This window comes from Aspergillus pseudodeflectus, assembly GCF_044049435.1.
Source record: "Aspergillus pseudodeflectus strain CBS 756.74 chromosome Unknown BJX68scaffold_8, whole genome shotgun sequence".
Classification (NCBI taxonomy): Eukaryota; Fungi; Ascomycota; class Eurotiomycetes; order Eurotiales; family Aspergillaceae; genus Aspergillus; species Aspergillus pseudodeflectus.
The window spans coordinates 798,058-825,406 of record NW_027263784.1 but is presented as its reverse complement, the minus strand read 5'-3'; the positions used below and the strand labels follow the sequence as shown (position 1 = coordinate 825,406).

The window sequence follows — 27,349 nt, the reverse complement described above, 5'->3', positions numbered from 1 at the left end:
CGTGCGAGAATCAAAAGCCATGGGAGAATGAAGCCCGTTTTCTTGCTGGATGATGTTGGCCAAAACCACAAGAGATTGGCTCTTGGTACCTATGTGAGCCACCGATCTCAGAATCTGGTCAACTCTAAAGATAGCAATTGGATGGTGATTAATCGGTATTTCCTTTGTTGACGAGCTGACCACACTGGGGCGGAAGGCTCTTTGAAAATCAGCCCCAACAATCGTACCCCTTCTGGGTCGATTCTGAGATCCTGCTTTTTGAGTTTTGAGTGTCACAGCGTTGGCCCGAGACAGTAAGAAATTTAGCTGATGATGCTTGCCCAGGTGTTGGCAGGATGGCGGCGGCAGTTCCTGCTGAGGGGCTGTGGACAAACGGTGCAAACCGAGACAATCTATGCAAACATGCAACTGATGCAAACGTTACGTCATCGCTCAGGCCGAGGGTCAGAGGGCCGCGCTTGAGACTGCTCCAGAACCAATGACACGCTGGAGAGATCGTATTCTGGAGCTCCAGGGAAGCATAATGACTCCTCCATCCAGGTCAGAGTGGGGAAGCTCTCTGCAGCAAATCCAGCTTGATTGGATGCGCAGCGGTCTAGAGAGCTCTCCCCTCTTCAAGGCACTCCGCAACGCCGCAAGCCCGCGTCTGGTAGGCCCGTGCGGGATCTGGCTGCCTCTTGAGCCTTGACTGACATGCATTTCGATTGACAATTCTATTTGATACTCCTGGATGTCCTGATGTCACTCACGCGCTGCTCTGGGGTACCTCGTCGGCCGTCGTCCAATCTCAGCCGTCGGCGGCGCAGGCGGGCTGCTTGTAACCTTCACGAGCAGTGGCAGCGATGCCTTCAAGCAGGGAAGCTATTTCCAAGCTGCCGCGCATGCCGTTCCTGCTTTCTTTTCATTCTTCACGGGCTCCCAATTTGAACTTGCTTATGCTGGCCAGACCTATCATCTCTCTTCCCTTCCATTCATCTACTATATTTTTAATATACTCTACCTGCAATTGAACACTCTCCTCAGTTACCCCTCTTTGCCTTATTCAAGCAATATCCATTCACTAGGTTACCTATAAGACCACTCACTCTCGTTGCCTGGTCTTATCGTTGTATTATTCTTACTGCCCTCTTGGTTCCTCGCTAGAAGCAGCCCTACAGCAGAATGAGTCCATTGGCGCTATCACCCGAGAGAGTCGACATTGTTGACATTCGCGAGAATGACTTGGAATTCTCTCTGGCCAACGAGATCCAGAAAGGCCTGAACCCTCCGGATGGGACGAGACGGTCGATGCCTACAATGTTACTTTACGACTCTGAGGGATTGAAGCTATTCGAGAAGATCACGTACCTGGAGGAATACTATCTGACAAATGCGGAGATCGAGGTGCTTGAGACACACTCTCGGAGACTGGTTGAGAGAATTCCTAGCAATGCACAGCTTCTGGAGCTTGGGAGTGGGTATGTCGTCTTCCCTCTGTTTATCGGGAGCAATCAGCTACTACAGTATCTAACTCCCTCGCAGAAACCTTCGGAAAATCGAAATCCTCCTTCGCGAGTTCGAGCGTGTCGGCAAACCTGTCGACTATTATGCCCTCGATCTCTCTCTATCGGAACTCGAGAGAACTTTCGCCAACGTCCGCGTTGAAGATTACAACAGTGTTGGGCTGCATGGTCTCCATGGGACATACGACGATGCACTCGTCTGGTTAAGCGACCCGGAGAATCGAAAGCGGCCAACAGTTGTCCTTTCATTGGGCTCGTCATTAGGAAATTTCAATGTGTCTGATGCAGCAGCCTTTCTTGCCAAGTTCACGGGCCTTCTTGGGCCATCCGACATGATGATCATTGGTCTAGATGCCTGCGATGATCCAGTCAAGGTGTACAATGCTTATAATGACTCGGCGGGGATTACGCGACAGTTTTACGAGAACGGACTTGTCAACGCAAATAAGATCCTCGGAGACGACGCTTTCCGCCCCGGTGAATGGGAAGTTGTGACGGAATATGATGATGAGAATGGTTGCCACCAAGCATTCTACGTACCAAGAACGGATGTCACTGTCAATGGCGTACGTATCAAAAAGGGAGAAAGGTTTATCTTTGAGGAGGCGTTCAAATATAGCCCAGGAAAGCGCGAGAAATTATGGCATGATGCTGGTCTTATTGAAGGCGCTGAATTCAGTAGCAGCTCCGGCGACTACCGTAAGTACTGCTGGCTTTTTTCCCTTTTCTGCTGGTTCTTATTGTTCTCGGGCCAGATCTTCATATGCTACATTCGGCTGCTCTCCGTCTCCCAACGTCGCCTTCTCAGTTCGCCGCCAGTCCTATTCCTAGTCTCGAAGAATTCCAGTCTCTCTGGACTGCGTGGGACTTGGCGACCAAGGCCATGGTCCCGCAAGAGGAGCTACTTTCCAAACCAATAAAGCTCAGAAATTCTCTAATATTCTACTTGGGCCATATTCCGACGTTCTCAGGTAAGCCTCGAAAAAGCCAAGTTCTATAGGCGATCATTGGCAAGCAACTGATCGCGGAGTCTAGATATCCATCTAACCCGAGCTTTGCGCGGCAAGCCAACAGACCCCAAGTCATATCAGTTAATCTTCGAGAGAGGAATTGACCCCGATGTTGATGACCCTGAAAAGTGCCATTCGCACAGCGAAATCCCAGATGAATGGCCATCTCGCTCTGATATTCTGGAATACCAAGACCGAGTCAGAAACAGGCTACAGTCCGTACTCCAGAGGCGTAGCCTGTCTCCAGACAGAACATTAGGAGAAGCCCTATGGATCGGATTCGAGCACGAGGCGATGCATCTCGAGACTTTCCTCTACATGCTGATTCAGAGTGAACGAATTCTTCCTCCTCCGGGTGTTCCAACTCCAGACTTCAAGAAATTGTTCCTTGATGCTAGGGGAAGAAAGACGCAGAACGAATGGTTCGCCATACCAGAACAGACCTTGTCAATTGGGCTGGAGGATCCTGGTGACAAAATGCCAGCCGCATCGTTTGGGTGGGACAACGAGAAGCCTGTGCGGACCGTTACCGTCCAGCCATTCGAGGCTCAGGGAAGGGGTATCACGAACGGCGAATACGCCGAATACCTACAGGCAAAGCAGACTCATAGCTGTCCTGCATCGTGGGTTCAGACAGGTACAGCCGGAGCGTTCCTGTCCAGGTTTGCCGTCCGAACAGTCTTTGGTCCTGTGCCCCTCGAATTGGCTCAGGACTGGCCAGTCATCGCCTCTTACAACGAGCTTGCCCAGTACGCCCAATGGAGGCAATGTAGACTTCCAACTTTTGAGGAGGCTAAAAGCATATACGCTCACTCGGCGCGACTTAGGAAACATACAGCGGACGGCTCCGCGGATATCACCGCTGATGGCTACAGGTATGCTTCACTCCTTTGAGCCACATCGGTCAAACGTACTAACATGCGCTTTCCTCTCACAGTCCCGAGGAGCTCACTGAACCACACAAATCCAATGGAGCAAACGGATACCACAAGCACCATCTGAAGAACGGCCACGTGAAAAGCGCCCAGCCCGTCCAGCCGCCAGCGGAATCGTCATCCCCGGTCTTCGTGGACCTCGGCGACTGCAACGTCGGCTTCAAGCACTGGCATCCTACGCCGATCATCCAGAACGGCGACAAACTCGCCGGCCATGCGGAGCTAGGTGGTGTCTGGGAGTGGACGAGTACGCCAATTGCCGAACATGATGGGTTCAAGGCTATGGAGATCTATCCCGGGTATACATGTATGTTCCCACCTTTCCTCTACTCCCCCTGTCTCTCTTTGCCATGAGTGAGACGTATCGATGATTGACGGGCCATGTACTGACTGTGGGTCGAATAGCCGACTTCTTTGATGGAAAGCACAATATCATCCTCGGTGGCTCTTGGGCGACTCACCCTCGCATCGCGGGCAGGACAACCTTGTGAGTCTAGCTCTTGAGTCGAGCATAATGATACGGATACTAACTTGATGATTTGTAGTATGAACTGGTACCAACGAAACTATCCATACCCATGGGCTGGAGCGCGACTCGTACGGGATGTCTAGAAGGTTGAAGGTTGGGTAGATCTTAGTTAGCCAAGTAGAGACATCATAGACTAATGCAGCTGGTATGGACTGATGCAGCATATTGCACAGTGGGTATCACGATTCTGGCTCTTGAAATTTTTCCCGCTTTGCTCTCTCTGGACGTTGACATGGAACTGTTTGTCCCTCGCCTGATGAAATATGCTTGCGTCTAATGTCATTTTTTCAAGACACACAAAGCCACCATAATGTAAAAAGAAGAAAGGCTATATACACGAATGAATGCAAAAACAGACGCTCACAGAGCATTAGCCGGAACGGTACCAGCGGGTATATTAAAATCTTGCGCTTCCAGAGGAGGAGTCATCATAGCTTCGTTCTCGCCAACGCTAACAGCAGCAGCGATCTTGCTCGTCGGGCTAGCAGCCGCAATGGTGTCCTTCAGTGAGGTTGAATGGTCTGGTGAGAGTGTGTTGACGAAGTCTGGGGGTGGGCTGGGCCAGGTATAGTCGACCCACGTTGGGGTGAGGATCGTTTGGATCTTCTGGGCAAGGGAAAGGATGCGGGTGCGGCGGTCTCGGGACCAGGCGTGGTCTGTTATTATGCCGTCGGAGGGCGTGAGGACGGCTGGTGCATTGGTAGCGGAGGGTATAGATGTTGGTTTCGGCGCATCAAAGTAGTCGTCGTCGAGGTTCTCGTCGCGGTTCTCAAGCCCGTCGACGATACTGTGCCAGACACGGAGGGTCTCGTTCAACTCGTCGACGTTGCTGACGCCCATGACGCTCACGCCTAGTCTCTCGCCCGTGCCCATGTTTGCCACGGAGAGAAAGCCCGGGTCCGCGTCGGGGCTACGAGCAAGAGGCGGACCGAGCGATCCCGCTTTTGCGCCATTGCGCAGCCACGATTCGAGAGCGAATCGGATCGCAATGACTTCGATCTTCTCGCCCTGTGTATCGGCCCACTCCGCGGCGCTGTGAATGGCTGATCGGAGGCCGTCCGGGGCCGGGTGGAAATCGCCCATGCTGCCGATTGGGACTCCTGTTCTTCGTAACAATCCCATGCCCAGTGGTGATGCGTTTGGAATCACGTCGACGCCGGCCGCGACGAGGCGGGGTAGACCTTCGGTCAGGAGTCGGGTGTTTTGCAGCGTAAAGTTGGCGTAGGACATGACGACGTCGAGCGGCTCGCCTGTCTCGCGGAGGACCAATTCCGCGAGATCGCACAGGACATCAACGGGGTATCCGGAGATGCCGACGTAGCGAATTGTCTCCTCTGTATCCCTTATCCTGCGCAGCTCACGGACAGCCTCCAACACTTCGGCGGGCGAGACGAACTCGACATCGTGGCAGTATACGACATCAAGGTACTCAGTGTGTAGGCGACGAAGACTCCGCGCAATGCTTTTGCGGACCCATTTCGGAGAATAGTCGAATGACGAGCCGGCGATGCGTCCGACCTTGGTGAGCAGGTAGTATGAGTCTCGGGGATACTGTGTCTGCACAAAATCTGTGGCGAGGGCGCGCCCGAGGAGTTCCTCTGCGGGGCCGTAGTAGGGGGAGGTATCGAAGGCGCGAATTCCGTTGGCAAAGGCACGGTGGACGAGCTCGGTGGTCGGGAGAGCGTATGGGTCTTCGTTGTACTGTGAATTGAAAGTCGCGGTGCCCATCACCAGCGGGGGAAGGGCCGCCGATAGCGGAAGGCGCGGGGTGTCGCGGGTCATTGTGCGGGTGAGCAAGCTGGGCAGGCGGTTAAAGGAAAGAGGAAGGACAGCGGTGCTCTACACTCGCAACTGAGATTGAAGCGAAAGAGGAGAGAGCGCCGAAGAGGGGCAGAGATCAGTGTTGATAAGGGGCAAATATCCGCGGGGCGCAAAGACTTTTGATTTCAAACCCGAGACTATCCCCACCGGATGGCGCCATGGCTGGACCCGATTAGCCTTGAGCGAGAAGAGCGAATCGCAATGAGACTTGGATGAATGTGGGCGATCAAAGATCGGAATTGTGGAGGAGCCATTCTTCATATGAAAGCAGAGATGCGTGCTGAGGCTGTCAATTGGCATCTGACCCCCGGTTGCGAAGTGGCGATCGCGGCCTTATCAGATGGCAGCCAAAAGCAAAAAGCAAAAATCCTACAACGGGTCACAGTACGGAGTAGGCATTTAGTTCGGTCTTCTATCTCGCTGGTTACTATTATAAAGAAGATATGAGCTTCAAATACCGACTTTAACTTGAAGCCTTGAGACTACCCATAATCCCCGAACCCTACGCTCTAGGAATTTTCCTTGGCGTCGGACAAAAGATTGTTAAAGATGTGCTTATCGCCGACACGCCTCAATCGGCTGTGGCCGCTGCGGATCGGGTTTCCCTTTCCAGCCACCCTCTCTGCCTCGAGCACCCATACAACTGGCTACTGACCATTGGCATTTTTGCTCGGTTGACCAGAGTATCTCTACGGTTACAATCATAGTGATCATGAGCACGTCTGACAACTACATCCTAGATATCTTGGGCCAAGTTGCCACGCTCACATCAGGGTAGCATCCATGCCGAGATCGATCTCGATCTCGATCTTGTGGGGTCGCACCTGCTCTGGAATGCTGACGACTGTGGCACACGAGGGCTATCGGACAAAGGAATGTGCTGCTCATGATTGTTGCTAAGACTTGAGCTCTGCAGCCGCATTTTGTAGCGCTGAGGCCCAGCCTTATGCAAGGTGACGTGGTCGGGTTCGCATTAGCCTGCCTCGGTGCACTTCAACTCAGCTCAAGCAGGAACCTGTAACTGCATCAAATTCCCGAGTCATCATCAAATGATTCTTTCCCTTGCAGCAACATGTCCGCTCTTGGAGTGCGACGAGCAGTCGGGTCGTCGAGGCGACAAATCTTCCATCTGATGCGGCACCTACTACAAGCTCAAATTCACCGCCACTTCTTTCACATCGCTCTTTCGCTCGTTCTTCTGCCACTAGACAATGCAATTTTATTTGTTGCAGTGATATTGAGCTATCTTCGCTCATGGTTTCCTCAATCAGGCTCAAGAACCAGGCACCAGATACTGCAGGATGAGCGGTTTTACCCCAAGACTGTGCTCGTCACTGGGATAGACACGCCATACGGTCTACGTGTTGCGCGATGCTGTTACTTTGAAGGGCATCGAGTCATAGGCGCCGATATTACAGATTCCCGAGTTACACCGGGCGAGGGCATGTCGAAGGCGATCTTCGCTTACTACCGTCTTCAAAAACCGCGATATGTTTCCAATCTGCTCGATATCGTCCAGAGGGAAAAGGTCGACATTTGGATCCCGTGCTCGCGTGATGTCTTCACAGTAGAGGACGCGATGGCCAAGCAGGCCATTGAGGGCAGGACCAGCTGCAAGTGCATCACTCTCGACTCCGAGTTTTCCAGCCAATGGGGCCGCTCGGAGTTGTTCCATCAATATCTAGAGCAAAATGCCCTCCCAATCGTGGAGAGCCACCAAGTTCACTCGCGAGATTCGATACACAGGATTCTTCATCGATCACCTACAAAAGTCTATCACATACGCAAAACTGCCGCTGCGCTAAGGCAGGACACAATCGTCGTTTTACCCAAGAGGACATTGAGCTCAACCTATACACAAGTCAGCGAGATCCAGGTTTCCAAGGACTGCCCTTGGGTGATGCAACAACACGCCAGGCTAGGGGAGTTTATCGCCGAGTTGTTGTTGGTTGGCGGTCACGTCACTGCTATCACGATTCGTCCTGCCAACGAAAGGTCTGACTGGGGCTACTCTCCCTTGAACGAAGGGCTAGCAACGGCAATCCACACGCTCATGGAGAAATTTGCATCTAGCGGAGGCTCTCGAGCCACTGGACACCTGAGTCTGCAGCTAATGGTGGACGAAGAGCTGGGTGCGGATTCTGTCCGCTATGCCGTACATATTGCCGGATGCACACAAGGCGCAGCTGCAGTTACGCATCTTCTGGCAGAAACACCTGCTCAAGCTCTCGTCGACGGGTACTTAGCAGCACTGTCCGAGAAGGCTGCCTCAAATCCGTCTTCAGATGCCCTCCACAATTATGCACGCACGAGCATAACCAAAATACCATCCCGAAGACCGAGTCTGTATCAAACTGTGAAAGGCTACGACGTTCGAAGGGTGCTCCCAGCTCTTTATCCCGTTGCACAGCAGATTGATTGGGCACTAGAGGAGGCAGGTCAGCTCCTGGTATTCTTGAAAGACTGGCGGTTTTCGGTGGACGACCCGTTGCCCTGGTGGTGGCATCGCCATGTCTTTTGGCCTTTGCGGGAGCTGAGTTTGATTCTTGATTCCGAGGCAGGATGGGCTCAAGTATCATTAGGTACTTATCATTAATGAGTAAATGACTATTATCATGAAGAAAGGAAACCACAAAAGTTGCCTCCTTGTTTTTATACTGAATACTACTAGTTACTGTGGCAGACTTCTAAAACAGACTTCTCCATTGCGGTGTATCTATGTCGATTTCAACTAATAACTCGATCAAAGCTATAGACCCCAGTCAAGAATATCTCCCAGTGCCTAAATCATCCCTCACCACTGCATAACCCCAAACAAAAATAAAAAAAAGAAAAAGAAAAAAAAACATTCACTTACTCGGGACCGAAAACCACGCTCCCCTCTCCTTCGGCACGAAACACCTCCCTCCAAAACTCCAACCTCGCCAGACTCGCATGCCTGGCCTCCCCCTCCTCCGGCCCCCTCCTCTCCCACGACGAAATCGGCACGGCAGGGAACTCCCCGAATAACCAGCCCATCTTCTCCGGGCCAATATGCTGTTTCTCGGGGAAGTCGATGAGGAGGGTTAGCGTTAGGGTTAAGCTCGCGGTTGGACTCGCCTCTTTAGCCTTTGTGTTTTCTTTCATCAGCTTCATCACGGTCTCGGCGTCGTGACTAGGGCCAGGGGAATCAGTGATTGTGAGGAGTCTGTAAACGGGGACACGGATATCCCTATACTCCGGAAAGGAGTTCTCCTGGATAAAAGACTCGATGGTCGATTCCATATCTTCGATAGCGGAGAATGTCTGCAGGGACGCGGGTGTAAGTGTAAGGTTGAATGTGTTTGTGAAGAGGACAGGGTAGGTCTTCGGTGTTGGGAGGGTTAGTTTCGAGGGGCCGAAGCGTGGGTAGAGGTCTGTGTAGAGGGGGGCGCAGAAGGTGCATTTGGGCGTGGCGGTGCAGGGGGATGTATATGGCATTTTCGACATTTGTTTTGTTGGTTGGTTGATTTCGGGATGGCGTGGTGGTTTGTAGGGTAGGTAGGTAGATTGGTTTATGAGACCGGGGCAATTGGGGCATTGGTTTGTTATATAGCTGTGTGGACAATGGATGCGGCTTGAGGAGGGAGGAGGAAGTTGTGAGTGTTGCTTTGTCTATACAAAGCCATGCTTTCAAAGCCCACTCACTGGTCTTTATGTGGAAAGACTCTTGGTTGTAAAGGCCATTGTTGGCCATCTCTCTACCAGAGGGCGTGGATAGGTATGGTTGCTGACAGAAGCAGATGGTAGGTGTATATTCCGAGCCCTAACGCCGTATCCCAGCGGCCTTGAGAAGCTGGCCACAGATAAAAAAACACAAACAGCAGAGCAAACATAGCTCCTCCGCTCTAATTTGTCCGTTCCCTCGTTTCGCACACCGCGGACCGAGCCCTAACTGACCCCGAAATCAACAATCCTCAGCGAGAGAGTCCCCTACGCTGAAGCAGAAGACCTCTTGATCCCCTCTTCTACCTCCGCCAACAGGGCAACAAGCTCCTTCCCACCCTCACTCTCCTTCCCTTCAATCTCAAGCCCCCTCCCGACAAAAGACTTCGCCTCCTCCCACCTCCCCATCTCAACCAAACACCGTCCACCCCTCCACCAAGCCTTCGCATTCGCAGTCGGCTTACACTCAACACTACATCTCGCATCGACAAGCCCACTAACCCAGTCCCTCAGAGCCAGATACGCCTGCGCGCGATTCGCATACAACCCCGCAAGTTCATCCCTCGCCAGCGTAACGGGTTCCCACCCGGGCCTGGAAGTCGCCATCTCGAGCGCAAACGTGTACAGCCGCGCGGCTTCGGCGTGGTTGTTCTTGCGGAAGGCCGTGTTGGCTGTGTCGCGGAGTTTGGTGATTTGGGCGCTGCGTTTTGGGTTTATGGGGAGAGGTGGTGGGGGGATGGAGGAGGGGTTGTCGAGGGAGATGAGGGTGCGGTGGAGGGCGTTTAGCGATGTGAGTTCGGTTGTGAGCGCGGCGGTTTGTGATGCGGTGTAGCTGGTGCTGGAGCTTGGGGAAAGAGAGATGGCTTTTGAGGAGGGGTCGAGGACCAGTGGGTATTGGTTGAAGAGGTCGATGCTGCTGGCCATTTTGGCGGTCGCTTTTCTTTTTTCAAAGATCTGTTGGGTTGTTGTTTGAAAGTGTAGGGGGTATCCGTAGTGTTCTATTAGCGGTGGTGGCGAGATGGGGCATTAGGGACTTACGAGTCGTAAGTGAGAAATTGACAATAGTAAATATCGCTATATATGGAACGGTGACCTGGAGCGGCCTGCCAGAGCGATATCGAATCTGTGGTTGAGGGATTGGCTGGAGTTGATCTGTCCTTTGATATCCCGCAACTTGTCCAGACCAGCACGGGGATAATTCCGGGCGGTGAGTATTCTGCCAGTTCCTGCCATTACTTAGAGAGGAAGGCTATCGGAAGACAACTTGGATAGCTGTGGTATAAGTAACTTAACGCTAGATATTTTGGTATGGCATTTATCTATACATCCACGTTCGAACTTCAAGGGAATCCCAAATTGAAATCGTCCAATCGTCAAAACAAGCACAGCACAACACAGCATAACATATCCACCAGATATACCCACCGCAAGGCATCGGCAACCAAAGGCTAAAGCAAACACAGCACTAAGCACACACACAATTTCACCTATCAAGCAAGAATACAGCATCGAAGCTGAAAAGGCGCCCAACTCCGCTTATGGTCATGGAAGGGGTGAATAGAGGGGAGGAGGAAAGAGTCGAGGGGTAAACGCTCCGAGTGATGCTCAGCGATTGTAGCCGCTGACTGTTGAATTGTCATATTCAGACGGCGGCGCGTAGTGCTGGCCGTGTGCGCCACCGTATCCGGTGTTGAAGTCATGTAGAACACTTCCTCCGGTTGACTCGGTCGGGTCGTAAGCTCCGTGCATCGCGGAACGGCCGTTGGGGTTGCCGAGATCGTCGACCTCGCTCTGGTGCAGGAGAGCGTAGTCCTCGTCGCGGTCCCGCATCGAGGAGCCCATCCCTGCACGGCCGGAGCGGAAGTCGTCCTCTTCCTCAAAGTCTTGAGCAGGATTCGACGAGAAGGCGGCCTTGCTCTGTGCCGCAAAGGTGGGGTCGGAGACGGCGTCCGGGAGGGTTCCAGTGCGACGGAAGTGCATGACGTTGCGGAAGGACATGAACGCTGTCAGGGCGAAGAGAACGCTAAAAGGCAAAAGTTAGCAGAATTCTACAATCCAAGAGCTCGTAGAACGTACAAGATGACCACTCCAATGATGCAACTGGCGGTGCTGACATTGCATTTACTGGCACTGCCGTACTTCCAGTTGTCGCATCCGCTCGGCTTCTCGTCCTCGTTGGTATTGTCATCCTGCTGATCGCTTTCGTCTTTACCCTCGCTCTTGCCTTGTGCCACATAGCTAGCGATAGCGACCCAAGCGCTGAACCACAAAACGGCGAAGAGAGTGTCGACGGTCGCAAAGGCATAAACATTTCCGAATCGTCGAGCGCGAGGCCACATGGGCACTGCAACTAGGTAGATGAGAGCGGGGATAGAGATCCAGCACTATAATGAAGCGACAATCGTTAGCATCGGTGCTTATTTCGAATCCGACCATTTTTGTTCTCTTCGGTGCGGGTTGCATACCAAGGCGAAGTACCAGCCTGATCGCCCATCAATACCACCGCCCTTTGTGAATACTGCAATCGTGAGAGCCCATCCGAGAAAGATTAGGAAGCCTTGGAATCCATGGATGAGATTCTTCGTGCGCCCGGGGTTGAACGAGGGCCGCCTCATCGTGGTCGGGAACTTGGTGGATCTGGAAAAGTTGACAGGTGCCTAGGATGGGGAGAGAGAGAGCAGGTGAGATCTCGTGGGTGCTGTGACCAGCGCACAAAAATCGATAGTTAGAAAGAAAAACTCGTAAAGAGCTCGGGCCGTGAGTCGTGAAGATCAAGGGGTTGAAGAGAGGCTAGAGAGGTTGCTGTGCGAGGAGTTGGTCTGGAAGCAATTGTTTACGGCGATAGCGATTGCTGACGTTCTGGTGGAACGGGGCAACCCGACGAAGCCGCGCGGACGCTAAACAGTCTGTCGTCAGACAACACACGCAAAAAGCAAGTTTCAAATATCGGATTGACCGGAAAAGACGAGAGAGGAGGAGTAGAATGAAAGTTAGGATCTGGACAATGGAGAGAAGTTGAAGGAGTGAAGCTGAGCTGAAGCACTGCCGCATTTCTTGTGGCGCATAAAAGACGAGGAGTGCATAATTTGTGAAAACTGGAACCTAATGATCCATAAATAGCTATCACCACTTACACCTGCTGCGTATTACATACTTATTGACGGGAAATAAAGCTACCAAACTGGAGATTCCTTCTTGCTCTCTTTGCTGGTCTTCTTCATTGTTGTGAAAACGTAGCTTACTTGCTGCTGAAACGTCGCTTGGCTATACACAAGATTAAGTGCTTCAAGTTCTATTTACGGATCACAGCTTGATCTTGTCGGCGCTTCAGCCGCCCCAGAAGCTTCTGCCGAATCCACCCTTTTTCATCGTTGGACAGCCCAACCATATGCGAAGAATTGGAGGGTACCTGAAGATACTCGGAATGACGCTGCTTTGAATATAGGTCAAACTCCTATAAAGCTTGCTATGGCGAGGATATCTGGCTTTACTAATCAACCTCAGAGAATCGTCCTTCCGAGTTTTTACAGACGGGCTCGCTAGATCTGTAGACCTATTACCATTGCTCCAGTAGCCAATAAGCGGGAATATCCATGGATAACCTGGGCTAGCGCCGCAGAGTAAACCTAGATGAAATTGCATCTATAATCACAAGTATGACAACCATAAAGCCAAGCCCTTCTATACCATAACCCTCTATGGAAACAGTATATACACTCTGTAAGACAAGAAACCATGCGAAAGACATATATCCCAGAACACAACACAAATAGACAAATGCGTAACACATCCAATCTTTCAGCCTATACGCCTAACACCTCCCGTGGCATCCATTATTCGTCAACTTCCATCGAATCATCGTCACCATTCGCCGCCGCCTGAGCAACCGGGTTGCCCCACGGGTCTAGACGAGTATCTTGCAAGTTACCCTCCATCCCGTGCACCACGAGCCCCTGTGGGATAACCTCCTTATGCCGCGACTCCATATCATAGACCCTCGACGCCCATAGGTCGGCATCTTCCAAGATCGAACGACCAATCCACGTTCCCTTCCCGCCATAGAACATGGTGTTTTCCCCGTCGTGGCGAAGCTGAATGCCCCTGAGTGCGGCATCAGCGTGAGCGTTGGTGTAACCGGATTCAAAGGCCTGAGGGGGCCGGTGCCAGTTCAACCGCGACTCGAGGATCAGGCAACGCAGCTGACGAGCGTCGGCCATGATATTCCGAACCTCTTCCTCGATAGCTACGGGATTCACTGGTAGGCCGTGGAGATAGTGGAGGTTCGCGCCGTAGATGCCCAGGGTCTCCACTTTCGGGGGGATATGGGAGCGGAGACGATCTGGTGAGAGATGCCGGCAGTGAGATCCGCCCCAGATGAGGGGGGAAATGGTGAGGTAGCGCAGGACGGGGAACTCCTCAAAGGTGAAGCAGAATGGCCTCATGAAGTAATACATATTTTCCCATTGCTGATACTTTGTCCTGTGAACCATGTCCTGGTACAGGTCGAGGTATTCGAGCTGATTGCGCACGTGGTAGAGCATGGGGTAAAGTCCTGACCATAAACGGGGTCCCGTGTCTTCCAGGAATGGAGCTGGGCCGTTGGAGGAATGCGCTCCCGGTGGGATAAAAGGCCATTCGTCGCCAGGGATGCGGAAGCTGAGCTGGCGGAGGCGGGGTGAGAGAACGACCCAGGTGGGAAGCTCAAGTTGGTTGTAAATTGGGCCGCTAGCATGGAGTTTCTCGATTTGTCCATAGTATTCTGGCAGATTAGGGGTTGCGCCGAAAGTAGCATCAGCCTTGACATGGTACAGCAAGGCCTCTTCGAGTGCGGGAAGTTGGTGAAATGGCAGTTCAACACTGGTTATGCTGACTGGCTCGTGCTCATTCGCCACGGGTATCCCGTTCGTTCCTCTACGAGACAGCTTGGGCGCGGTGTTGACCGTCTTCAATCTGCGGAATGGGGGTGTACCCAGGGTATTGAAAGTGACGAAGCCTTGTCTTCCCACTGCATAGTCGAAAATCCGCCTCAGCCAAGGGTCCGTCGCCTCGGGCCAAATGTGAATTGTCAACCTCGCGAGATTGGGGCAGTATGCTAGAGCCAAGGCAATCAGGGGCAAGTGGTAGCCGTCCAGGGGTTTGCCCGCCTGGAGAACTTTAGATGCCCGTGTCAACAAATCCGACTGTCCAGCGGCGGCGCCCTGATCGAAACCGATGTCCCGGAAGGCCTGAAGAAGCCATGGCTTGCTTCTGATGTAAAGGGCGCGGTGGTACCATTGGCTGATCCTGGCTCGGTGAACCTGCTTGATTTGCCCATTTCCGTCGAGATATTCCTGGGCGAGCCACGCAAATATCGTATTGTCGTTGTCGGCGAGAGTAGGTTGGTCGTGTGCCTGGGCTGCACCCTTGGGCTGGCGAAGCCATTTGTCACCGTGTCTGAATGTCGTCAACAAGACATGGCGGACGTCTCGTGGCTCGAATTTCTTGTAGAGATTCACGGTCGTAAAGGTAAGCTGTCTCAGCTCCGAGCCCTGCTTTGGTTGGGTCACCACTTGTTCAACAAAATTCCACAGATTCTCGATGTTGTTGGCATCGCTGTCGAAACTGTAGTGACTGGTGATGTAGACATCGAGGTATGCATTCCAGGCACTATTGACGCTCCAGAGATGGCGGGGGAGGAGACGAGGATTCACGGTGTCCGGTCTGCCCCCAAGGACGTACTCGAAGATCCTTGCATTGATTTCTGGCGGGAACGGAAACCGGGAACCAAAGGGGTGGGCAGCAGGGTCGTAGGAGCTAGTAGTGCCATTGGCAGTGTTGGCCATGGTGAAAAGCAGGTACTCGGACGAGATTCCAGATCACGTATGTTGTTGATTCGGACACCAGGAGTGCTGCCACCCGGATTCATATACTTGCCTGCCATCGCGGAGATTCTCCTCGAGGTGACGGTAAAAATAGAGTCCCTTTGCTGCTGGGCGTCGAGGGGCATCTCTGCCCACTTGGGCGCTTTGATTTCTTTCATACATCCCCTATAGACCCGTCACGGGTGCTTTGTGGTCCTAGAATCTGAAGCCATGCGAATTTTAGAACCAAGGGAACGGAATTGTGGTCTTTCGAGAAGATGGGCGGATGGTCCGAGGCACAAAGAGGACCACATTATAGTGAAACTGGTGGTTCAAAGCCTGTGAAAGAGAGTTGCTTGAAAGGTCTGGGGGTTGTCGAGGACTCGAACAAAGGATAGCGCCAACGAAATAGGGTTCGAGGGTGGTGGAAATTTCAACGCCCTATTTACGGCCTAGTAGTTTGTCTGGAGTTTCCGGATGGGGAAGGGAATTAATATAAAAAAAAATGAACCCAGAATAAAAAAAGACTTACTTGATAGAACTGGTCAAAAATATTGGGAGGAGAAAAAAAGAAATTCCGATGCGGGGAATCGAACCCCGAGCTGCTGTGTGACCCGATGATGAGAGACAGCGATGTTAACCATTACACCACATCGGATTTGATGACAGAAGCACTAAATGCTTAGTATATCAGCTACGGCTTGAAAACGCCAGCGTTTTCAAGAGACCCGCGGACAGCATTTCACGACACACGGCCTCTTGCTAAGTATGTACAGAGGACTCAAACTTAAGCTGTCTGTCTTTCCGCAGCACCCTCTGGCGTTAAGCCCTATATCGTAAAATACATATAGTATAATTCATTGCGTTGACGTGATCCAAGTTCTCTTGCGGCCATTGCTTTTTCCTAACCTCGATATATATATATATGGTACCCTAGCGGAAGGCAACTTCCTTGTCCCAGGCCGGTGTTCCCAAACACAAGCGAAAGTTTCTCAATTTGCAAAGTTAATCCACAAGGTAATTCATAAGACCTAACGACAACGGCCGTGCGAGGCACTATGACCTCTATTATCTAGCATAATGGTGCTCACACCGTAGCAAGTTACGTACCCAACTTAACCACCTGGAACCCTTGTACGTACGGAGGAAAATACGGAGCATCGATCGCACCTGCCGCGCATCAAAGAGCACTATCAACCAAGGAGGAGCGATAGACCACCAGCCTGGAGTGCTTATAGCCTAGGAAGGAAGCTGCGACCTAGGGGCATGCATGGGTCGTTCCTGCCTTCTAGGGTTTCTGGGGTGGCGCCCCACATTGGAAGGCACGACCGACGTACCAGCACACAGAGATAGAAGGAGCAACCGCGCTCGCATCTGCCTTGTATGAAGTTTGAGAAAATTCCAACAAGCACGATGTGTGCCTCGCAAGACGCAACGATGCTCCGTAGAAGGCTTGATGGGGATGGCCGATGCTAGAGAGTGATACACACTGCGGGAGTCGAGGGGATTGCTACCGAAGAGAGGAAAGAGCAACCTGTATCGTAACCACCTCGCGACAGGTATCAACACAGAAGGGAGGCACATTGGGCCTACCTGGGAAGGTGCGATGGAGGGTAATCCGTGGTTGGAAGGAGCGACGCACTTGCCTTGTGCGGATAGATGACACAGACCTAGTCAGGAAGGTGCGATGGACTGCAGCAGTCCTACTTTCCAAGTTCGAGCAACGGTGGATGGTACCTGTCATTTCGAATAGCTCTAGCATTGCGCTGACTCCAAAGGGAAAAAGCGATCCAGCTTGCGCCTATTTCCCCACCTACAAGACGATTTGGTAAGCTCGACGTAGCCCTAACCTAGTAGGATAGGCCAAGCCGGACCCGTGTTTTTAACACGCTCATGGAAGAACACAGTGATGCAGCAGCGTTGTGCATTTTCAGAAGATATGTCAATCAGGATACTAATAGAATCCATGCTGAAGGTACACAAACTCCCCGCACAAGACGCCTAGGTTACTCCATCTGCAGCCGAAAACTCGGCATACCCGCGCACCACCCGCCCTCTCCTGGTCCTCTAGGCCATATAGATAGAAGAATCCTCTCAAGCTCACCTGGAATACTGGTATCGGCAATAACGGAACCACAGAGCTGTGCCATTTCCTCCCTCCATAGCTCCCACTCTATCCTGCCAATCTCCTCTATAGTGGGCACGCCAGGATTGTGTAGATTGTATCGGGTTATTAGAAACGACCGGGCAAAACAAGTAAGTAGAGATTTCTCGATATATGGAAAGTTACCGGTTTCACAGCCGAAGGGGACGATGCGGAGGCTCTGAAGGCGGCGGTTACTAGATTGCGTGGAGGTTATCAGGGACCAAATATCGAGAGCGAGTTTCTCGTCCGTGGCTGCGTTGATGAGCGATACCCGAACCTCGAATAAGCCTATTGGATAGACTTGTGGGAATTCAGAGTTGAACTGGAGGTCTAGTATGAGAGTGTGGAGGTTGCAGAACTGGCCGAGGGCGCGGTAGATGTTGCACTCTTGCAGACTGCCGGCGGAGCGGCGAACTGGGAGACGGAGCTCCTGGAGACCAGGGCAGTTCTGGCTCAGCTGGGCAATGTCAGGGTCGGTGAACTCGGGATACTTGTAATCCCAAACATCGCTGTATTCAATGTACCCGGGTTGCGACTCTGGCGTAAGAACGAGACCGCGTAAGGTGCGACCATGTTTCTCTATGATTTTCTTGACGTCGACAGTGTTGAAGAGGCCACATAGGGATAGGCATTTGAGTGGAGCAAAACTCTGGATAGCTGTTACTAGCCGGTCACGGATCCCCCTTGAACCGCGGTTTTGCACATGTTGCCAAACGGTCAGAAAGAGTCGCTCTAGATTATTTAAGACTGACGCAGCCTGCTCGAGCACATCGGAGCTTTCAACGACTTGAATTTCAAGGGAACGAACACTTGAGAGGTCCACTACTGTGGCCAATCTGGGCAAAATACTCAACTTTCCGAAGAGTGAAATCGACTCGAGGGAGCAGGCTGGAACAGGATTAACAGCAGCTGCCAAGTCAGCCCATCTTCGCTTTGCTTTGCTCATTACAGAACGCCGGCTCAATGTTCCATACGGTGAGGCCTGGACGAGAAGATTTTTGAGGCTAGGAGGCATCAAGATAAAAGGCAGCATTTCATCAAGCCACGCTTGGTTTGCTATATTAGCCTCGCTAGTGACGTCCGTGGTAATTTCGATGCCCAACGTTTTGAGGCCTTGGAGATTCAAGGTATTATAGTCGAACTCAAGGGCCCCTGTGAATGGGTACTTGGCTTGCTCTATACCAGGAGCGCTGTATTCCACACCTTGGCATGGCCAGATATTCACTTGACAACCAGGATGGTACTGGGATACGGCCTTCAGCAAAATCGAGGGAAAACTGTTTTCCTCTAGAACGAAATCGAGTTCTTCCAGTCGGTGGAGGCGTGAAATGAGAGACGCCACAGGCTCCCAGGCTTCATCTTTAGGGGTGAGACTGCTGATGTGGTGCGTTGGAATCTTGAGATCGGGGAGACAAGTATTCGCAGCATCTCTCAGGTGGTGCTCAAGAAAGGTATCTCTCGTTGCTAGTGCTCTGTAATGGACAAAGTGAGGGCTCCAATTCTTGAGACTGTAAAGATATTTTTGCCTTTTTGTGACTAGGTCAACCTGTAAAAGGCACATCAAAATGAGTTTTCGGGCATATTTCAGAAAGTGCCGACCAGGGCCATAGTCTGTCAGCTCCGAAGCAGCCTCTCGAAGACTTTCACCATCTGCGAATTTGAGATGGATGGTCCTGTACAAGAGGGGTGCTGCTATCTCGTAACACGTCGGGTGGATCAAGCTGAAGGAGGAGAGATCCTTTTTATCTCCAAACTGAGAGTTGTTAGAGCATAAACATCCAAAAAAGAGAATAGAACTTACGAGGTAACAGCATATCTGCCTTAGTAACTCGACTGGCAGGCGATCCATTCCGACTCCCGAGGCCGGTGCTCGAACTTGTACCAAAGGAGCAGATGGTGTTGCTGGGATAAGCACTTGGCCTCTCCCGTACTAAGACTAATCAGGCTCGGATATCGGCGTTCGTTCGGAGTTCATGCCGGGTGCTACATGAGGCAGCGATCCTTGAAGTTCATGGCGCAGGCCATGCTCAACACGGTCGGATATGTTGCAACATCTTGTATGATACTAAGCCCTTATTCTCAGTAAGTACTCGCTTGGTAGCGATAGGTTTCTCATGTCAAACAGAATCATCCTGGCCATACTCCGCGTATTGGAGAGAAGAATATACGGAGAGAAGATAAACGAGATGGCTACTCCGTACTAACGCGCATCATGGATTGTGGGGCTGGGCAAAGACCCCGTTTAAAGCCTCGGGAGGGAAGGTTTGGGTGTTCGGAGTAGTAACACAGCCGCCACCTAATGAGACTTTTGATTGGGTTGACGAAATTCGTCCCTGGTCTTCATCCGGGGATCTAAAACTTATTCACTCAGTTCCGTGGATGATAGCCGAGAGCGCTCTGGACAGAGCAATGGACAAAAGTTCGGCATACCTGATTGAGTTTAGCTTGATTGACAACATCGCAGGAAAGCCGAGCAAACTGGAGCTTTCCCCGCACCTTAAAAGCCCCGGGTATTTCATAAATGATGATTGCTGCCTCTTCCCGGGGTTCGACACCTGATCTCCTCTTTTCTCCATTCCTCCGATAATACACAACGAGCTAGGCGACCCTGCTCCCTTCGCGCCTTCTCCGCAGCACAATCAACCCACTTTGACCAGAATCGACACCAAACAGCCGCTTCGCCATGGTCTTCAAGGCACCAAGTGCTGCAGGCACTCTGCCTCCGATCCCGGACAACATCCCGATTAGCGAGTTCATGTTCACTGAAGGACATGGACGCTATCCTATGGCGAAAGCCAGACACCCATTTACCTGTGGACTCACGGGCAAGACATACTCGACGTCCGAGGTGAAGGAGCGGGTGGAGTACCTGACGCGTGCGCTGGCGAAGGAATTGAACTGGGAGGCTAACAGAGGTACTGAATGGGATAAGACATTGGCTGTTTTCAGTCTCAACACGGTAAGTTGCGTTCTTCATGGGAGAAATGGAAGAATTCGCCTGGAACTGACGGTGTTTGGCTGGCTATACTAGATTGATACGTTACCGCTGGCTTGGGCGACGCACGAACTGGGGGGTATCGTGTCACCGGCCAATGCAGCTTACTCCGCATCAGAGCTCAAGCACCAGTTGATCGACTCCAAGGCCAAGGCCCTGTTCACATGCGTTCCGCTCCTCCCTGTCGCATTAGAAGCAGCATCGGCGGCTGGTCACCCCACGAATCGCATCTATTTGATAGACGTTTTGCCAGGTAGCGACAATCTTCCTGCGCAGTATAAGACGCTCTCACAGTTGATTGAGGCTGGAAAGTCATTACCGAAGCTGGAAAAGATTTCATGGCGGGCTGGTGAGGCAGCGCGTCGGACGGCTTTCCTATGTTATTCGAGTGGGACATCTGGCTTACCGGTGAGCAGCCCTATATCTCTTCAGTGATATCAGTCTAACGGTGGGATTCAAGAAAGGAGTAATGATCTCGCACCGGAACGTTATCTCGAATATCCTGCAAATTACAGCCTCTGAGAAGTCCTGGCGTGATGGACAAAAAACAAAAGACGGCCAGTACTATACCGATGTTCTGCTCGGATTACTTCCACAAAGCCACATCTATGGGCTCATTGTGATGTGCCATGCTGGGCCCTTTAGAGGCGATCAAGTCATCGTTTTGCCCAAGTTTGAATTAGAGACCTATATGGCCGCTGTTCAGAACTTCAAGATCACCTCTCTCTTCGTGGTTAGTACTCCGTCACATTAAGCCTAGTGCTGCTCTAAAAACCGCTTAGGTGCCCCCGATCATCATAACAATGCTGCGGAACGCTCAGGTCTGTGCGAAGTACGACTTTAGCTCGGCGATCTCTCTCTTTACCGGGGCCGCACCACTAGGACAGGAAACAGCATTAGACTTCCTGAAAGCCTACCCAGGCGTTGCGATAAGACAGGCATATGGTACGAGCTTGAATTTTTCAGACTAAGCAGCATAACTGACAGCCTCCAGGCCTTACCGAGACGGCAACGGTAGTTTCCGCTACACGGTTTGAAGACATCGTGCTTGGTTCTTCTGGATGGCTTGTCCCCGGCGTGGAGGCACGTATAGTGACACCGGAAGGCAAGGAAGTAACCGACTACGATACCCCTGGGGAGCTGTGGATTAAAAGCCCAAGCGTTGTGCTTGGCTATTTGAACAACGAGAAGGCCACCAAGGAGACATTTGGGGATGGTTGGATGCACACTGGTGATGAAGCCGTGATTCGAAAGAGCCCTAAGGGTTTCGAGCACGTGTATATTGTCGATCGCATCAAGGAATTGATCAAAGTCAAGGTTTGTTTTCTGCATTCGACCAATAGGCGCAACGACTCACTAATAGTTCTTGAAGGGCCTGCAAGTAGCACCAGCTGAGCTTGAAGCTCATCTTCTCACTCACCCGGCCGTTGCGGATTGCGCTGTCATCGCTATTCCCGATGAGTCCGCTGGTGAAGTGCCCAAAGCGATCATCGCCAAATCACCTTCCGCAGGGCCGGACGACGATGCAACCATCAAGTCTATCTTGAAGCATGTGCAGGATCACAAGGCTCGACACAAGTGGTTGAAGGGTGGTGTACGATTCATCGAGGCCGTGCCGAAAAGCCCAAGTGGAAAGATATTGCGACGGCTTCTCCGTGACCAGGAGGCCGCGATGCGCAGAAAGGCAGCGGCCAAGTTGTAAGAATCTTGCTACCGAGGGTATATACCAGATTTGCGTATATAATGTCACAATTAGACTAGATTTTGAACATAGTTATGCCTGACAAATTGGATGGTACGGGCGATGGATGTTTGCAGCGTTTGATGGAAGCGCGGGGAAGAATGAATTTCTAAGCGGGGTGATCTAAAAATTTCCAAGTTCACTCAAGAGCTCGTCCATCTTGGTCCGTTTCTGCTCAAATTTCTTCCTTTAATCTCATTTTACACATAAACCACCTGCAACTCATATACACAATGTCCTCTTCAAACCCACACCGTGAGGGCAATGAAGACGCCTTCATCGACGCCGATGAAGCAGAGGAAATCTTCACCCACGATGAAGACCATCCGATGGACTCGGACAACGAAGACGCCGACGGCGACCAGGAGATGGCTTTCGAAGAGCAAGAAATCACCCTTCAGAATGACTCCGCCGCCCACTTTGACCTGCACAACGATTCGATCTTCTGCATCGCCCAACACCCCATCCACAATGCCATCGTTGTAACAGGCTCCGGTGACGACACTGCCTACGTCTTCGACTCAACACCGAACGCTGAGCGCCCTCTTTTACCTGCGAGCTACGAGTCAGACCCACAGCCGAGACGGGAGCGGGACTCGCTGCAACCGATTGTGAAGATGGACGGGCACACGGACAGTGTTAATGCGGTTGCTTTTACAGAGCCGAGGGGCGAGTACATTGTTACAGCTGGATTGGACGGGCGGTTGCGTGCTTGGCGGGATACTTCAGCACAGCAGGCGGGGACGTCCTGGGAATTCGTTGCGGAGGCGCAGGAGGTTGAGGAGGTCAACTGGGTTGCCGTCTGTCCTGCTGGGAATGGGGATGAGGCGAAGGGAAATGTTGTTGCGATTGGTGGAAACGATGGCAGTGCCTGGGTTTTCAGAATCAACCACAATGATTCCTCGCAGCCGATCTCGATTGTTCAGAGTTTCTTCCAGCATACAGGGCCTTGCACGGCGGGTGCTTGGACTCCTGATGGAAACCTGCTCGCCACCGTCTCTGAAGATGGCAGTTTCTACGTCTATGATGTCTTCGGTGCGGCGGCTGCGGCCGGTGTCTCTTATTCCGCTGGTACCAGTGCTGTTGTCGGTTTGACCGCCGAGGACCAGCGATTCGCCGTTGAGGGTGGTCTGTACTCAGTTGCCATTTCGCCCGGTGGTGGTATTGCGGCTGTCGGTGGTGCAGAGGGCCACATCAAGGTTATTGGATTGCCTCGTCTGGGATCTGCCAACGCCGCTGCGTCCAAGGCCAGGGGCAAGGGCCCTGCTACACAAACCTCTGCTGCTACGGCAGGAACCCTTCTCGCCTCTCTCCAACCACAAACCGACAGCGTCGAGACGCTTTCCTTCTCCGCTCCTCCATTGACTCTCCTTGCCGCCGGTTCCGTTGACGGCTCAATCGCCCTCTTCGACGCGGCTCATAGATTCGCTGTCCGCCGGCATATCCGGGAAGCCCACGAAGGCGCTGTGGTGAAGGTTGAGTTCTTGAAGAGCCGCGCGGATGGTGCTCCGTTAGCTCGTCCCACTCCTCTAGCTTCTGCAGCCGCAGCCGCGAACCAGGGTCGACCATGGCTCCTTACATCCGTTGGAATTGACGGCGTTGTGAGACGATGGGATGCCCGTGGAGGAACTGCTGCTGCTGCGCATGGTCTTCTGAACGAGTGGAAGGGGCATCTGGGCCTGACCGAGAACGACGAGGGAGAACAAGCAGGTGGTATTATGGGCTTCGTACAAGGCTTTGATGGAAAGAGAGTCACAACAGCTGGTGATGACGGCATCTCATTAGTTTTCGAGGAATAGTTTACTGTTGTGTTTTTGGTTGTGGGTTTTACGTATATAGACAACTTGAATGATGATGTTTTGAACACTATTGGTACGATATTCCCGTACCAGCACGAAAAATGGACTTGCATACGTCGCACAAATGGAAATGGTAGTTTTGTTACACCAAATAACAATGCTATGTACACTGAAATCAAACCCAAGCGCCGTTTGTAGAACTAGGGCACTTCCCCATAACCAGAGACGGAGTGTCCTGGCAAGAGTCAAACCCCTTCTATAGTATAGCACAAATCCCCAGCATATTCATCATCCACGGCTCGACTGTCCGCTCTTAGAATCGAAATCGAATCTCTTCCGGCAAGAAATCCGGGGGTATCCTTTCGTTCTGGTCACGATCTATCCGTTCCTGCTCTAGAGGGCATTTCCTTCACAGTTGTCTTCAACGGTCGGAAAACGCTCAGTGGTGGTTATCACCGTGGTGGTGGTCGTCCTTGAGGAAAGCAGCCTCGTAGGCGCAGTAGCCCGCGAAAGCAACGCTGGCGATGCCGAAGCCCGGGAAGATACGCTTGAATCGGTTGAATCGGCTGAAGGGGCCGGTGTATCGCCACGCCTCACTGCGGAAATTGTCAGCTTCTGAGAATTGAAAATATCGACCGGTTGAGAGGCATACTATCGGGTCCAAGGGGACCTCTTAGCGTAGACCGACCGAGGGTGAGCGGCGGCCTTGAACTCGTTGACGTCGAAACCGGTGGGGTTGTGAGCAGGCATGATGTCGACGGGTGATTGCGTCGTTGGGGAAGAGAGTGGTCGATTGATGATAAGGAGCGACGGTAAGAGATTTGACGACGGAGTTCCACCGTGAAGCGAACACAATGGTAGGAGATAGCACTGGAATCAATCTCTCTCCGTGGGAGTTGAAGTTGTCACTTCGAAGCTGGAGAACCATCCGGAGGCTTGGCAGCACTAACCCCGAAGCAACCGAGCTGATTCTCTCCGCCTTCCCTTTTCCATTCAACAAAGCGGCAGAATCGAAACCACGAAAAAGACCCAGTGAGCCAGCTTGCCAAGTTGCCTCACCTTTCATCATCTCCGAAGACACCAACCCACCTTCAAATGCATGAGCTGCCCTCCGAGTCGCACTCAATACCATAATGCCCCCTCCAGTCGGCAGATACGGGCCTGCTGGCCTAACCGGTCCCTATTCGCACCTCCAACAAACTCACCTTCAGCAACAGCAACAACCACAGCACCACCCTCACGCCCAGTCTAGCAACACAGCTCTTCCGCCGCCCTCCCTTGGCGGCCACCCCGGGTTCGCAACCGGTAACCCGAACACGAATATCAACCCTTTCACATTAACTGGCGCCGCCGGTGTCGGCAACGGGATGTCCGTTGCGGGTTTCGGAGGCGCTGCAGATGGTGGTGGCACCGGCCTCGCGAGCCATGCGGCCCAGATGGGGTTTGCCAGAGGAGCACAGATGCAGCAACAGCAATTACACCAGGCGCACGATGGGAGATTTACGCTTGAGGGGAAGGCAGGTGGAGTGAAGACGCGGATACGCGACGTGTGGAAACACAACCTTGCTCAAGAGATGGCCGTGTTAAGATCGCTGGTTGAGAAATATCCCTATATCAGCATGGTAAGCTTTTGGATAGCCTCAATGCTGTGGTTTATCACATGGTGGTTGCTGACGTTTGTAGGACACGGAGTTCCCTGGTATTGTCGCACGCCCGATCGGAGCGTTCACGAATAAAGCAGACTACCACTACCAAACCTTACGCTGTAATGTCGACCTATTGAAGATGATCCAACTCGGGATTACTCTCTTTTCATCAAAAGGCGAAGTTCCCCCACCGGATGCTACCGACGCCAACGGACAACCACTAGGGAACGGTCTCGTACCTGCGCCCTGCACATGGCAGTTCAATTTCCGGTTCTCATTAGAGGAGGACATGTACGCACAAGAATCAACAACAATGCTGGCGAAAGCGGGAATCGATTTTAACGCGCATGAAAAGAACGGTATCGACCCCCTCGAGTTTGGAGCACTACTCATAAGCTCCGGGCTTGTGTTGCTGGATGACGTTCACTGGGTCTCTTTCCACTCTGGCTACGACTTTGGGTACTTGATGAAGATTATGCTTTGCGAAGCGCTCCCGGAAAACGAGGAGGAATTCCATAAGCTGCTCAACATCTTTTTCCCTTCATTATACGACATTAAGTATTTGATGAAACACGCAGGACGCAACCAAGCCGTCAACGGCTCCCCACTGACACCAGCCGCTGCCCAGATCCTCCAGAATCTTGGCCAGAAATCCGGACTTCAAGACATCGCGGACGAACTTGGAGTAAAACGAGTTGGTATCGCCCACCAGGCTGGTTCTGACTCCCTTGTGACAGGAGAAATCTACTGGAAAATGCGCCAATTGGTGTTCAACGGAAAGATCGACGAGTCAAAGTATTCTGGGCAAATATGGGGCTTGAATGGCCAGATGCCGGCTTTGACATACCACATGAACCCACATCAAACACCAAATCTCAATGGCGCCACAATATACTCTGCCGCCGGTACGCCTAGTACCCCCAATGCTGGCGCCCAGACCCCTCAACACCACACTCCCGGTGCGCTGACGCCCGGAAATACAGGTGGAGTCCTAGGACATTTCCAGATGACGAAATCGTAAAGTCGACCTCTTTTTCCATTTATTAAGGTATGGGCCTGCCGGTCATTCAACGACAGTCATCTCCGGCTTCTTTACGCAACCTCTATATGCCATCTTTTCACGGATTTCGGCCATGGCAATCGATATGACGCGCTGATACGACTTGACGGATGTACATAGCATGCGGTCTTCAGGATGCCTGGTTGAGCTGATTTGGTGCTTTTTTTTCTCCTTTTCCTTGCAAACCATCCATGCGAGGAAGTGACTCGGCTGCCGAGGTTTCTACGTTTTCCTCCTGGAATCTATGCTTTCATCATCGTTTAGTTTTGGAAGGTGTTTTCAACGGGAGGGTGTATGGTGTTGCATCTTCTACATCTTCTATTTCCGTTCTCGGCTGGAATATGATTTTGTTCTACGGCGTTATCGGGTCTTATATGAAGGTTCTCGTTTATTTTCCCCCGTGCCTCGGGTCTATTCTACTCCCGATAGATCACCATAGGCAGCAACATGTTGGAATTTGCTCTCACTGAGTTGGGCAGTAACTTGTTGCTACCTTCGTCGCCTCTAGTTAAATGATCCAAGTAACCGTCAACGCTTCGACAAGTAACTTGTCGCCTCACCCGTATGTCAATTCTTGGTCATGATGCTCTACGGCCTGCTGCATAGGCAGTCAAAGTGGGCTTCACTAAAGCTGCGTGGGG

General features: G+C 52.1%; 10 protein-coding genes and 1 non-coding gene across 11 annotated transcripts; 4 read left to right on the top strand and 7 right to left on the bottom strand.

Moving 5' to 3' along the window:
- Positions 1-1,161: 1,161 nt before the first annotated feature.
- Positions 1,162-4,198, top strand: BJX68DRAFT_279679 (DUF323 domain protein; the record flags this gene model as incomplete). The annotated part of the gene is made up of 7 exons (XM_071048778.1): positions 1,162-1,457; positions 1,522-2,201; positions 2,258-2,473; positions 2,538-3,387; positions 3,450-3,754; positions 3,853-3,934; positions 3,993-4,198. 7 exons carry the CDS (start codon positions 1,162-1,164, stop codon positions 4,057-4,059), a joined length of 2,496 nt encoding a protein of 831 aa, XP_070902538.1. The 3' UTR covers positions 4,060-4,198.
- On the bottom strand, positions 4,138-5,846 carry BJX68DRAFT_208091 (D-arabinose 1-dehydrogenase (NAD(P)(+)) ARA2). The gene has a single exon (XM_071037685.1). It carries the CDS (start codon positions 5,756-5,758, stop codon positions 4,337-4,339), a length of 1,422 nt encoding a protein of 473 aa, XP_070902537.1. The 5' UTR covers positions 5,759-5,846; the 3' UTR covers positions 4,138-4,336.
- A 579-nt stretch (positions 5,847-6,425) lies between these two features.
- Positions 6,426-8,457, top strand: BJX68DRAFT_230640 (uncharacterized protein). The gene has a single exon (XM_071039230.1). It carries the CDS (start codon positions 6,870-6,872, stop codon positions 8,391-8,393), a length of 1,524 nt encoding a protein of 507 aa, XP_070902536.1. The 5' UTR covers positions 6,426-6,869; the 3' UTR covers positions 8,394-8,457.
- Positions 8,458-9,310: 853 nt separating this feature from the next.
- BJX68DRAFT_230636 (uncharacterized protein) lies at positions 9,311-10,703 on the bottom strand. Its single transcript, XM_071039229.1, has 2 exons — positions 10,520-10,703; positions 9,311-10,469 (listed from the first exon to the last, which is right to left on the bottom strand). Exon 2 carries the CDS (start codon positions 10,403-10,405, stop codon positions 9,749-9,751), a length of 657 nt encoding a protein of 218 aa, XP_070902535.1. The 5' UTR covers positions 10,406-10,469; positions 10,520-10,703; the 3' UTR covers positions 9,311-9,748.
- Positions 10,704-10,734: 31 nt separating this feature from the next.
- On the bottom strand, positions 10,735-12,576 carry BJX68DRAFT_230635 (uncharacterized protein). Its single transcript, XM_071039228.1, has 3 exons — positions 11,947-12,576; positions 11,558-11,865; positions 10,735-11,504 (listed from the first exon to the last, which is right to left on the bottom strand). Exons 1-3 carry the CDS (start codon positions 12,094-12,096, stop codon positions 11,087-11,089), a joined length of 876 nt encoding a protein of 291 aa, XP_070902534.1. The 5' UTR covers positions 12,097-12,576; the 3' UTR covers positions 10,735-11,086.
- A 738-nt stretch (positions 12,577-13,314) lies between these two features.
- BJX68DRAFT_263856 (uncharacterized protein) lies at positions 13,315-15,303 on the bottom strand (the record flags this gene model as incomplete). The annotated part of the gene is made up of 1 exon (XM_071044794.1): positions 13,315-15,303. One exon carries the CDS (start codon positions 15,301-15,303, stop codon positions 13,315-13,317), a length of 1,989 nt encoding a protein of 662 aa, XP_070902533.1.
- Positions 15,304-15,896: 593 nt separating this feature from the next.
- BJX68DRAFT_t41 lies at positions 15,897-15,979 on the bottom strand. Its single transcript has one exon. It is a non-coding gene; the product is annotated as a tRNA-Glu (tRNA).
- A 1,348-nt stretch (positions 15,980-17,327) lies between these two features.
- BJX68DRAFT_263855 (uncharacterized protein) lies at positions 17,328-19,316 on the bottom strand (the record flags this gene model as incomplete). The annotated part of the gene is made up of 2 exons (XM_071044793.1): positions 17,328-19,220; positions 19,269-19,316. The coding sequence occupies 2 exons, from the start codon at positions 19,314-19,316 to the stop codon at positions 17,328-17,330; spliced, it is 1,941 nt and encodes a 646-aa protein (XP_070902532.1).
- An 834-nt stretch (positions 19,317-20,150) lies between these two features.
- BJX68DRAFT_253496 (uncharacterized protein) lies at positions 20,151-24,002 on the top strand (the record flags this gene model as incomplete). Its single annotated transcript, XM_071042726.1, has 8 exons — positions 20,151-20,426; positions 20,499-20,870; positions 20,923-21,195; positions 21,245-21,407; positions 21,457-21,779; positions 21,835-22,160; positions 22,352-23,954; positions 23,997-24,002. The coding sequence occupies 8 exons, from the start codon at positions 20,151-20,153 to the stop codon at positions 24,000-24,002; spliced, it is 3,342 nt and encodes a 1,113-aa protein (XP_070902531.1).
- Positions 24,003-24,126: 124 nt separating this feature from the next.
- On the bottom strand, positions 24,127-24,904 carry BJX68DRAFT_230625 (NADH dehydrogenase [ubiquinone] 1 beta subcomplex subunit 3). Its single transcript, XM_071039227.1, has 2 exons — positions 24,655-24,904; positions 24,127-24,598 (listed from the first exon to the last, which is right to left on the bottom strand). The coding sequence occupies exons 1-2, from the start codon at positions 24,750-24,752 to the stop codon at positions 24,442-24,444; spliced, it is 255 nt and encodes an 84-aa protein (XP_070902530.1). The 5' UTR covers positions 24,753-24,904; the 3' UTR covers positions 24,127-24,441.
- A 231-nt stretch (positions 24,905-25,135) lies between these two features.
- Positions 25,136-26,669, top strand: BJX68DRAFT_253495 (CCR4-NOT core DEDD family RNase subunit POP2; the record flags this gene model as incomplete). The annotated part of the gene is made up of 2 exons (XM_071042725.1): positions 25,136-25,624; positions 25,686-26,669. 2 exons carry the CDS (start codon positions 25,136-25,138, stop codon positions 26,667-26,669), a joined length of 1,473 nt encoding a protein of 490 aa, XP_070902529.1.
- Between the last annotated feature and the right edge of the window lie 680 nt (positions 26,670-27,349).